The sequence below is a fragment of the Cygnus olor genome, chromosome 10, assembly GCF_009769625.2.
Source record: "Cygnus olor isolate bCygOlo1 chromosome 10, bCygOlo1.pri.v2, whole genome shotgun sequence".
Classification (NCBI taxonomy): Eukaryota; Metazoa; Chordata; class Aves; order Anseriformes; family Anatidae; genus Cygnus; species Cygnus olor.
In genome coordinates this window covers 3,896,290-3,909,321 of record NC_049178.1, presented here as the reverse complement: position 1 = coordinate 3,909,321, position 13,032 = coordinate 3,896,290, and the positions used below count along the sequence as shown (strand labels likewise).

At 38.0% G+C, this 13,032-nt stretch overlaps 1 protein-coding gene across 24 annotated transcripts in view; it reads right to left on the bottom strand.

Annotated features, from left to right (window-relative positions):
- The window catches only part of IQSEC1 (IQ motif and Sec7 domain ArfGEF 1), a 341,869-nt gene that overhangs the window by 6,941 nt on the left and 321,896 nt on the right, over nucleotides 1-13,032 (bottom strand). For 15 of the 24 annotated variants that reach the window (XM_040569093.1, XM_040569094.1, XM_040569074.1 and 12 more), the window contains 3 exons: nucleotides 12,337-12,436; nucleotides 7,687-7,860; nucleotides 6,279-6,455 (listed from right to left, as the gene is read on the bottom strand). In XM_040569093.1, coding sequence (XP_040425027.1) covers nucleotides 6,279-6,455; nucleotides 7,687-7,860; nucleotides 12,337-12,436 — 451 coding nt within the window. The remainder of the gene's footprint in view (nucleotides 1-6,278; nucleotides 6,456-7,686; nucleotides 7,861-12,336; nucleotides 12,437-13,032) is intronic. The other 9 variants (XM_040569096.1, XM_040569075.1, XM_040569078.1 and 6 more) reach the window with 1 other exon arrangement.

Sequence of the window (13,032 nt, the reverse complement as noted above, 5' to 3'; positions counted from 1 at the left end):
TAGCACATGGCTGCAGTGGAATTAGGTATTTTTGAAAAGACAACTTCTTGAGCATTGCTTTTGGAAGTTTCAAAATACTGGAAAGGTATTTAAACAGTGCTAATCTTTGAAGAGTAGTGGGGTTCTCAAAACTTCCCTAAAAGCTCTATCTTTTTAGAAACATAAGTTCTCTCAATGCAGCTGTTTTCCTGCAAGGCCAAATAGCAAAGAATCTCCACCCTGCGCTGGCTCATGGCTGCCTTCAGAATCTTCTACTCTAATAGGTGGTATTGGAGAGCAATGTGAGGGTTTCAGCATCATGACCGTATAAGCCACACACCTTCATTTCTGGAAGTCCTGAAGCCCCTTAGTATCTGCTTAAAGAGAAGAACTTTCGGACTGGTTTCTAAGTGCTTCCTGGGAGATTCACCTTTTTTCTCGATAAGCCCTCTCAAAGACCAGTTCAGACTACCCATATGCCTTATAGATCAGTATGATCTAAGATTATCGGCTATGGGATCTATGAGCACAACTTTGACACTGCTGGTCATGGGAGGCAGCCCTGCTACACAAGTTTCTCAAGAGCTACTGACCTCTGTGGGCTACTGCAACATTCACCCCCCCTCTCATTACCGCTGAGGGTTATCCTCCAGTACATCCCCCCGCATCGACATTAAATGGACGGAAAGGTGTTTGTGGTCATTTTAGTAGGCTCTTAAGTTTGCTGGAATTTTGAGCAAATCTGCCAGGCCATACACCCCTTGCTGCAAGTTTTAGCCTCACCAAAACCGTAACTGTGCTATCTTACGAACCCCCAAGAAAACCTGGTTTCAATAATCCTTTATTTTTACTTCTAGTCAGGCTTCGATCTTTTTCGCTCTGCTTGTGGGATTACTACTGATTAACACTCAACTAACTCTCACTTTGCTGATACAAAACCACAGAAAGATAGCCACCTCTTAACTTAGCAGTCAATATTGCAAGTAAGACTGACAGTTGCCATAAATCATTAGATGTGGCCACCAAAAAAAAAAAAAGAAAACAGGAATATCTAATGTTATTTGCATGTTGCAGGAGTCAAAGTACTTTAATAAAATAATCATGAACACAGTATATAAGGACAGAAAGAGACAGATGGATTTTTGCTTAGAATAACTTCAAGACAAAGAAGTACGAGGCAAGAACAAATAGAAAGTCCTACTTTAAATGCCTATAATTTCACTCAGATAGGCATTATCCCTATAGAGAGAAGGCTTCATTTATTTTCTTGAAAACAAATTGAACCCAGTTCTGTACTGGCCTACAGCATGATATGAAAGCTATTAACTAAATCCTCCAGAGCACTGCCCTATCAGCGTATGGTTATTTGAGACTGTTCTCTGGCCTTTGAGATGGCATCCCATCTAAAATATGTCTCTCCAGAGCTGCAGCATTCAAATTGCATTTCAAGAAAATGGTGAGGTGACTGCTAGAATTGTATGTAAGCATAACTCCGTCCTAGTTTACTAGTTAACTATTGTGATATAAAGCAAAGTGGTATTTACTGAATCTGAAGACCACTTCTGTCATATGTGAAATTAAGGACGTTACTTAGTGTGGGTTTTTAATTTATTTTCATAACATTTGAGTTATTTTAAGCATTTCTGATTCATTCAAATAAGTCATTGATGTTAGATACAAATATTCTGTGTCAGAAATACCTCTAGCTTACATAGTACATTGATATCTTACAAAAAAATATTATGATTTGGCCTTGTAGGTCTTGGGGAAAAGATTTTAGAAAAAAAGAAGTTTTAAATTGAGTTTTTGGTAAAGCAAACTAATTTAGCAGCTCTTCTAGCAATGAATCATTATTCTACCCTTCACAGGTTGTGAAATTGGTATTCAGAGCAGCAGCAGAATCTGCCACAATCTACCTACAGACATAATGGGTACTACCCAACATAAGTGGCTCAAAATTGTCTGAACAATATACTCTAATCATAACCCAGAGAGATCACTTCTCAGGAAGAAAAGCCTCTTTGTAACATTAATGTTTTGATCGTGCTTTCTGGGTGAGACAGGTATAGTCTTGAGATCACAGATCAGTTGTGAAAATAGTTTCTTGGCATCTTAAACAGATTATTCTTAACATACTGATTAAGTCCCAGAAGATGAGGAGACAGAATAATTACAAGTCACCTCGCTGAACACCTTCTTCACTGGAAAAGCAAAGTGTCTTCTACATAAGACAGAAAAGTTGTTGATACAAAGGTGGTTGCACACTGTGTGGGGTGTCTTTATACAACATATTTGGAAATGATTTGGTATTGACATAGGCAAATCACAAAAAATTAGATTCATACAAATCTATTTTATTAAAACCATTAAATTGTATGACCTGTTCATTACTGTTGCTACTCCACTGAAGAAAGGGAAATACAACAACAGTGACAAGGAAAGACACAGGGACAATCTCTTCCTGGTTGGAAAGCTCTTCTGATAAGGGAGGAAGAGAACGCTAGTATACTCTAACCTATACAATGCAGCAAAATCCATGACAGAGGAAGCAGAAAATAACCTAGTAACCTTGCCTGCATCAAATGAGGAAGGAGCCAAGGGACTGCACCAGTCCATCACAGATTGATTTAACAGATTAAGGGACTCTGTCACTGCATGAAGTCAGAGTCTTTTTAAGGGGATTATGATGCACAGAAGTTCCACAACCTTTTCCACTACAATTTGGGATATACTATTATTTAAAATAAACAAACAAACAAACAAAATAGTATTTGAGAGAGAGAGAGGCTTTTACTTTTCCCCTGAAGGTGGATGTTTTAAATGTTAAAACAGAAATGTTTTTAAAAGTTAAAGGTCAATGAATGAGATCATATGCAATATACATATTATGTATATTTGAATTATTTTAATGTTTAGACTACTTTTCTGTTTCTGTTTTTAAAAGTGGTCTCTATTGGTCTGTGAATATTTTGAGACAGCTCAGAAGATTATGAGACAAGCACAATTTATATTCATAGCAGTCGTTATATCACCCTGCACTACTGTGCAGATTCCAATGATTTAATTTTTCAGCCAATGCAATGAATATTATCACCACTTTACAGACTGGGGATGGGGGGCATACAGTTTGATTTCCACACATGCTCACCACTGCAAGCCCAATGTGAAAGTATTAGTAGGTTCTCCGGGAACGCAAAATCACCAGCATTCAGATTGACTAGCCTAAAGTCACTCAAGTAACCTGAGAGACACACAGAATCAGAAACTCAAACAGCCTAATCCTCCAGGCTCTACTTTAGTGACAAAATCATTCTTCTCACATACTAATGGCTACAATGGGACTTAACGCTTCCACACCTTCCTGTAAACCTTATCAAGTAATTGGATATTGAGTAAGTGGTGAAAAGGTCAAAATTCAAATGTATTTCACAAAATTCAGGTATAACTGCACTGAAATTTATCTTTTTTCTGACATTTTTAAGTAAACTAAGAATTCCAAATCTTGGAACAAAAACTCTTCCCCAACTATAGCTCAAGAATGTGTAATAAAAAATTTTTCTTTTGAGAAAAAATAAAGCACTAAGTGCTTTTGTCACATTGACATCTTTGAACTGCCCACTGCCATTCTGCTTTTTATTCCATGGAAATAACTGTCAACCCACAAAGAACAATGCTATCTGTAAAATCAACAGGCCCTCATTCACATCTTTTTCACAATTATGATCTAAGCTATCATGGCAAATGCATGGAAAAATAACCTCAGGAAACAATTCCTGACATTTGTTTCCTGACAGAAAAATCTTGTCTTTCCTTATGGTTTACAACTTAGGTATGAGAATCATTCAGGGTACTGATGACATCCATTAGATCTAAACATCAATCCACACAGTTTTCCGTTTCTACCGCCACCATTTATTACTGTGATATCTGGCAGAGAGTAATGGGTTGTTTTTTCTAAACAGTTTTGTCAAATACCCATCCAACCAAAATGTTGCTCAGTCAGATTTCTCCTTCCTTGAATCAATCCTTAAAATGTTTCAATTATTTTTTACAATGTTCAGTTAGTAATTATGTGCCTTACTGCATAAATATGCTGCCAGGCAGTTTTCTCATGTTAATTGGATTTATTTATTTTTTTTTAATGTAGAAAGCACCCCTTTGAAAACTCACTTTCATCATCTTTTCCTACAGAGAGACACAACCACAAACAGTCCCACTACTCTTGTTCCTCCTCCTTTTTGTGCAGTGTTTCATAGCACAAAAAGAATAACTGAGGCAGCCTAACTCAGGAATTCACTACAGAAGTAACTTTATGGTATAACTGCTGGGACACAGCATCTTGCTAACTGAAAATGATTTCTCTGTTTCTCTGTAGATCATCTCCCTATTAAAATAAAATTAGCCTCACACTCAAGATGTTCACTGATGAAAAGTGGAAAAAGCATGTATAGTCACATTAAAATTACTATACCAAATAAAGCAAGTAAGAGTTATGTCATTTTTCAAGTCTGTTGCACTGCACAAGACCAAACAGAAACTCTCCATAATTCTCAACTCTTTAAAGTTAAAATTAAGTTTAGCTGGGTTTAGCAAACTCATTGATAAACCCTCCAGTCTGTGAGTGATATCTGTTTTTTATAATGGAAAAAAGTTATTTTCAGTAATAAGCATGCTAACTGTATGCATGCCCTGTTAAAATGTGATGTTTTCACAATTATGAATACTTGTTTATTGCATAAAACCCATAAAATGAATTTAAATACATGGCAATGTTTGAATGATTGGGATGAAAAATTCTTTTGGGATGAAAAAAATTAATCAGGAATCACATTTATGTGTAAACACACCCACTGAACTCACATATTTAACAATATGGCAGTTCTCATTCTAGTGAAATAAAAACAAAACAACAAAAAGAGATGATGAAAGTATCCTCAAATCTGAGACATAACAGTGATGAAGACTAGTGACTTGATCTAAAATCCATTGAAGCCAATCAAGCAAAAATATTCAACTTCATTTTGGATCAAGGTCCTAAGTCTTTTAAATGAAGAAAATGGGCATATGAGTATGAAAGTCTAAATTGAGAATAAAACAGTTGAAAGAACTCACTCTCTACATACTTGTATGCACATACATATACCCACAAAACACAGGCTGTAATTTCAGTTAACAAAAATTGTATTTATTGCAGTATAACTAGAATCTCTTCTTCAGTTAAAAAAAAGACGACATATAGTGTCTACTACCAAAGATATACATAGCATTGAAAGTATGACTATACTGTAAACCATCACTGCATTTAAAAGAACAAATCGGAGTATGCAACATAGACTATGAACTCAAAAATAAAAATAAATGAAAAAATATAGTTGTTACTGTCACTAGAAGTACTTTCAGAATACTGGGCATGGTGTTCAGATATGATTTGCATAATGACAGGAATCATGCTTAACACTGAAACACAAGGTTACTACCTGTGGTAGTCTGTATTACCATGGGCATGCCAGTTGTGTATTACAGAGGCAAATCACAAAATAAAACATACCAAACTTTCCCCAGCTTTTCCTTAGCTAAGAAATCCCACCACCACTCCTTTCCAGTCCTTAGTTAAATTAATCAGTTAATAAATCTTAGACACGTCAGTGGTTTGTAGGATATCAGTATTCTTGTTCAGGAGGGCTTCTTTTATTTTATTGGCAATAGTATTTCACAACAACCTCTTTTGTAATAATTATGAACTTTATCTTGAGTTGCAAAATGATAAAATAGAATCAGGGACACTGTAACTGAATTACATAGCTCTGGACAATTTAGTAGGGCTTCACTCAATTTCATTCATCAATGTGGTAACACAGGTACACTTGAGCACAAAATACACAGAAAGCAATTATTATAGTAGAGAGACTTTTTTTTTTTTTTCCTAATTCTACTTTATCAAGGGGAAGAAGCAAAGGGGAAGAAAAAGAGAAAAGTACACTAAGTGGGTTACTCCTAGCACAAGTCAACCATTTTTTTCTATAAAACACTTACAATTTTTCCTCTGTCTTCAGTCTCCTTTTTAAGTATATATAGCAATCTAATTGTTTAAATGTTTTCAAATAGTTGTTGCTCAATAGAACAAGGGTAAAAAAAATAAAACAGAAATTAAACACAAACTATGAGAGAGGAGCTATTAAGAATGTTTGAAGTTTCAGTGTTACTAGTTCTCAAAGCCCACTGCGAGCTGGGCCTTATATGCATCATCCACACATCTTTGCATGCAGTAGTCAGTGCAAGGAAACAAAGGCAGTGCGTACCTGCTTCAGACAAGTCTCTAAGGGAGCTGCTCAGTGCACTTCTTTTCAGTCCTTCCCCAGTAGCATAGCTGTCATCCAGGCAAGCTCTGTTCAGTGTCCCATTGCCAGAATCTTTTTTCAGACTGGAGCATTGAGACATGCTTGGACGCACCACCCCCTTCTGTTTTTCTAGCTCAGCTGAAACAAAAGAGAATGATTTTGCAATTCATAGTTATTGGCTACAGTGAAGCATACAGTAATGTCACAATTTATGTATGTGATTGTGTATTACTATGAACAATAGATACGAGTTCATTTTGGCAGTTAAATGCCAGACAGGAACTTCAGCTCTGTACTAAAAACTTAAAAGCACAACCTGAAGGATCAAAGGCTACTCCTCTGTTGGAAAATCAGAAGATAAAATCAGATAAAATTCCATGGTTAGACTGTCACATAACATCCAGCAAAATATATGGATTTGTATGACAGTCACCTAATTAAAAGAATACGGGAATATAAACATAGAAGTGAAGAACAATTCACAGAATCATAAAGTCATAGAATGGTTTGGGTTGGAAGGGACCTAAAGCCCAACCAGTCCCAACCCCTGCCATGGGCAGGAGGGGTGCTCCAGCCCTCTGAGCATCCTCGTGGCCCTCCTCCGGACTTGCTGAAACAGGTCCAGGCCCTTCTGATGCTTGGGATTGCCCAGAGCTGAACGCAGCACTCCCGGTGGGATCTCACAAGACCAGAGCAGAGGCGAAGAATCACCTCCCTTGGCCTGCTGGCCACGCTTCTTTAGATGCAGCCCAGGATACAGGTGGCTTTCTGGGCTGCAAGTGCACATTGCTGACTCATGGTGAGTTCTTCATCAACTAACACCCCCAAGGCCTTCTCCTCAGGGCTGCTCTCAATCCATCCTCTCCGCCCAGTCTGTATTTGTGTTTGGGATTGCCCTGGCCCAGGTGCAGGACCTTGCACTGGGCCTTGTTGAACTCCTTGAGGTTTGCATGGGCCCACCTCTCAAGCCTGTCCAGGTCCCTCTGGATGGCAGCCCTTCCCTCCATCACATCAATGAATACAGTGGAAATTTATTTGAAGGGCCATCATTAAAAATTTCAGAGCCATGTAAATTATCCCTAATATTCTTACTGTAATTATACAACAAATGACAAATCCGCCTCTCCTCTGCCCATTGCTATTTGCTGTTTGTTCATGCTAACTTTCCACTGCATCTACACTGCGCTAAATAACTGTAAATTAACTGAAACTGAGCTTAAGAGATAATTGGTTTTTTCCTCTTTCTGGAAGCAAAGCCATGGAAAAAAAAATCCACGTTATTTTGAACACTTGAAAAGTTCTAATTGGTTATACATACATTAAAACTTTTCTTATTTTGATTAGTATGAAAATGCTCTATTATATGTACCTTTGTACTTACACTCTATTCTGTGCTTTTCCATTTCTTGAACCTCTGCAATTGACTCCCTCAAATCATCTGTAAACTTCTTCCTGTCCTGAGGATTTGGTGCATTGAAATTTATTAGTACTTTGATATCTGCTCCTGGAACAGCTGATGTGAGCCGTATACCATTGGGATAATCTAGAAGAAATAGTGAAGAAAAAACATGAATACTGAAGCTCTGATCATTTCTCTAACTCATACAGGGGACAAAATCAGGGGAGTAAAAGTCAAACGGCACAGAAGAATGAAAATCTGTAACATATTTTGGAACTGCTTAACTGTCAGGATACAGAATAAATATTGAGAGAGAGTCCTTATTCAACTGTTACCCCTAAGGTACAATGCACAATATAAAAGAAAAATCCTAGGAATAAGGAAAAAAAAAAAGATTGATTTTTGTTTCATGGAATGGATCACATTACCTGCCTTAATAAACTGTGACCAAAGTTTTGCTGAGTAAAGACTACTCAAATACATCTCAGGTACTTAAGTACTCGAAATTGTCCTGCATTTTTAACCCAACATTTGCAGGAAGACAGACACACGCACTAGCTTGTACGGCTTTTACTATTTCTTATTAGGTTTTGTTCCTGGACATCCTACTTTGCTTTTTTGTTTTTTAATTTAAAATTATCCATGAAATTACATAACACAGAAGTAAGAGGGTGATCTCCTCCCTGCCCTTTTTGGCCCATGTTATGGGCATCATCACATAAAAAGCAGAATTTTCAGTAAACTGTCTCTTTAACTGTACATTCAAGAATACCAATTTTAACAGCTGTTCAAAAATATTTCGTAGTCGAGATAAAAGGTTCATTCACAGAAAGACAGCATATAGAGAAGATATGTTCTGCTACAAAAAACAGAATCAGCCTTTGCTTCAATCACAGACCTGTAGAAACAGGATGTCAGAACAACTCAAAACATTCATCCCAATTCACAATCTTTTCACTGCCTGACTCTCAAATATTTAATTAATTTTTCAACCTGAAGTTCAACTTCTCCCATGTACTAAAAATTCACTTACTCAAGAACCAGCAGATGATATAAGGTAGTCTCTTCCCTCAAAGCCATTATGTTTCAATATACAGACTTAAAATATTAACTTACAAGTGCAAATCCTACTCTTTTTTTTTTTTTAAAGATACCTTGATTTCTAAATCAAAGAGTCACAACAAAAAGTGAAACAAGTCAATTTACCATTTTTTCAGGCGAAAAAGGCTGCCAACTACCACAAGCCTCAAGGGACAAAGAGAGGAATGAGAGAATTTTGGGGGGCTTCTGCCAGGGTCTGATATCAGCATCCTGCACAACAGCAAATTCTTGCTGATCTGCTTCTCCTCAACACATGACAATAGCATCTACCTTCAATCAAATAAGACAGTTGCCTTGACATGTCTGCAGCTGCTGTTGCTCAGAATACAGAGAAATGATCAAAAATACTGTGGGGTCTGCTGCTAAGCAAAGAAACAGAAGTGGATAGCATCTGTTGAACATTGAAAATGGATATGCAGCAAACTCTAGAAAGTTTGTGGTGCTTTTAAAAGTGCACCACTGGAGATAAAGATGCTTATGAAACTCAACAAATAAAGAAATTTAGTAACCTCAAAGTCCCATGGACTACCTTCACAAAAGAACAAACAAAAGCAATAAGAAAAATTCACATATTACACAAACAAAATATTTTATTAGCAGATGATACTTCTCTACACCATATTGATTAAGCATCAGGAAGTATTACATAAGTATTTATAGGTTTTAGATATATTCTTTTTAAGATGATCTGCTTGCCCTGTGCATTTTCAGTGATTTTGACCAAAAATGTAAAATACACTTTCATCTTTATTTACTAGAGATAAATGTCACTATTTTTCCTTTTAGAGCCCACCCACCTCCCAAAATAACTGACTTCTATTATCAACATCAACCATTTCGCTACACCACACCAGTAGCCAAAACAGTATTTTTCCTGCTTCTGCTTTAATGACACTACATTTTATTCACTTGAAATCAGCTTATTCTGATAGCTGCTAAACACAGATTTACTGAATGGCATTATGGTTCTTGCCATGATACCTCAAAGCTTGCTGGGAACTGGGAAAACAGAAAATATTAATTTTACAAACCAGAGGGGAAGAATACTTCTCTTTCCCAACTGAAAAACACTACATTCCACTTCCACCTAGCAGCCACCAATACCAGATGTACATTTAGCTCACTGATTCACCTTCTGGAATGGCTTACCTCAGGAACACAAGTATGTCTACTGAATGTCTCAGTTAAATGCGTACAGTTCAATGGGAGGAATTAAACCTAGTCTCACAAGTCTCCTACACTGTAGATATTTTAGTATAAAAGAATAAAAGTGTTTCTACTTGGCATGCTTATGTGATTTATTTTTTTCATTGACATCAGAGGAAATAAGTATTCTTCTATTTACAGTAGAATCCAGGATAGAAGTATTTGGCATTCCTCTCTAAAAGTGAATTTTATATTATATAATATGTGCACGAGAGAGAGAAAGAAAGAATGAATGCGTATAGATATAATTAATCTGCACACTAGATCACTGCTATGAGCTCTACAAACTTTTACTGTTTGAAATCTCCAGGTGCTTTGACTCAAAACAACCAGCAACTTCTTTTGAGTGAGATGAGCATTGGAACACATTCTCAAGAACAAATGAAAACTACAAGCCTTCCACAACAGAAAAGCACAGGAACTATTGAATGCCACACTGAACTGTATCCAAATTATCATGTCAAGGTTTGGGCATTATCATGTCAAGGTTTGGGCTGCAAACCATCAAGTCAGGTCAAACAGACCGTCTCCCTGTGCACCATGCAAAGACCTATGCTCTGCTATGCTATTAATGATACTGCCTCCGGGCTTAGAGTCTGCAGAAGCATTAGCAAAATACTAGCTTTTTGTTGGGTTGCTGACTGCTAAGAATGAGATGGAAAAACAGTACAGAATACTGGATTGATGCAGTTTACAACTGACATAAACAAAAGGTGGCAGAAAATACAAACTTCAGTCCAGAATCGCTGCCTAATTCTGTTTGGATTTATATTTGAACAAGTAGACATTATTACTTAGGCACAAATGTCAGATATAAACCAGGAAGATAAATGAAACCATGGCTTAAATTGCACGCATCATAGAATCATGGAATCAAATACTGGTTGGACTGGAAGGGACCTAAAGCCCAACCAGTCCCAACCCCGTGCCATGGGCAGGGACCCCTCCCACCAGCCCAGGCTACCCCCAGCCCCATCCAGCCTGGCCTTGGGCACTTCCAGGGATGGGGCACTCACAGCTTCTCTGGGCAGACTGGGCCAGGGCCTCAGTGCCCTCTGGGGAAAGAATTTCCTCCTTGTAACTAATCTAAACCTACCCTCTTTTAGTTTAAAACTGTTACTCTTTGTCCTATCACCACACCCCCTGGCAAATAATGCCTCTCCTGCTTCCCTGTAGGAACTGGAGGGCCGCTATAAGGTCTCCCTGGAGCCTTCTCTCCTCCAGGCTGAACAACCCCAACTCCCTCAAGGCACTCTCCATAGAAGGGGTGCTCCAGCCCTCTGAGCATCCTCGTGGCCCTCCTCTGGACTTGCTGAAACAGGTCCAGGCCCTTCTGATGCTTGGGATTGCCCAGAGCTGAACGCAGCACTCCCGGTGGGATCTCACAAGACCAGAGCAGAGGCGAAGAATCACCTCCCTTGGCCTGCTGGCCACGCTTCTTTAGATGCAGCCCAGGATACAGGTGGCTTTCTGGGCTGGCTCATGGTGAGTTTTTCATCAACACTCCCAAGGCTGCTCTCAATCCATCCTCTCCGCCCAGTCTGTATTTGTGTTTGGGATTACCCCGGCCCAGGTGCAGGACCTTGCACTGGGCCTTGTTGAGCTCCTTGAGGTTTGCATGGGCCCACCTCTCAAGCCAAGCCTGTCCAGGTCCCTCTGGATGGCAGCCCTTCCCTACAGTGTGTTGGCTGCACCACACAGCTTGGTGTCATCAGCAAACTTGCTGAGGGTGCACTCGATCCTACTGTCCATGTCACTGACAAAGATTTTATACAGCACCAGTTCCTATACTGACCCCTGAGGAACACCGCTTGTTACTGATCTCCACTTGGACATTGAGCTGTTGACCACAACTCGCTGAGTTGGACCATCCAGGCAGTTCCTTACCCACCAAGTAGTCCATCCATCAAATCCATGTCTCTCCAATGTAGAGACAAGGATATCATGTGGGACAGTGTCAAATGCTTTACCATATCATTATAATAATCATTTATTATCATACATGGAGTTCCAACTAATTGCATCATTCACGCAGCAACAGATACAACATACTTGTTTCTTTACAAATATTCCATCAATTTTATAAGCGTTCCCAAAACATTTTTGGCTAGATTCGGCTAGGACGACTCCTCATCTAAGAGCAGTCTTTGTATGCTGACACCAAGTTTTAACTTTTAGGGCTGAATTCAATTCACAGAAATTTTATTGCCAAACTTAAAATCAAGTCCTGTCCATCTTTATTGTTCACACAATTTTTTTACTTTACCGTTTTTATAAATGAAATGAAAATCTAAAAAGAAAGTAAAGACTTACACTGATTTTCAAAAAGAAGAACTTGCATTCCATAGAGAGAAAATGACTGTCGAAAGCTGTATGTAACAGAGTTCTTCTTCTTTTGAAATATCTTGGTCACCTGAAAGTTACCAAATCAACAAAGTAAAATATCCTTTATTATGTATTTATAACCTGCCAGAAAATATTATTTTCCTTTTTTTTTTTTTTTTTTTTGTAATTCTGCTTGCATATTTAATCAACTGAAGAAGCGGAAAACTAGCTTTGAAGTATCAGTAACTCTTAGCCAGAAGGTTTAATATTTTATCCAGAGGCAAAGCCTTTTTGTTTTCTGTTCTCCAGGACTCTACTTTTTAACATCCAAGAAGGAAAAAAACCTGCATACATATTGTGCATTGTATATGCTAGCAAAAATGTAAATTTGTTTAAATTATCTTTTTAAAAATATATCTGCTACCACAGCTTCATGTTTTTTTCTTAGAGTCTGACTACAGACAGCAAATTGTTATGGACTTCCCAATGTAAGTTTAATTCTTAGCTGTTCCTCTCACTTGCTGTGTCATCTTCCAAGACTGTTTCACTTTTGTGCACCTCCAAATACTGCCTTACACTATCTCATCCATTGAGACTGTGCTTTCCCTATGTTCTGTACAGCACATATCTGAATAAAAGCTCCAAGTTCTGTGGAAACTTTTACTTTTCACTACAACACAAGTA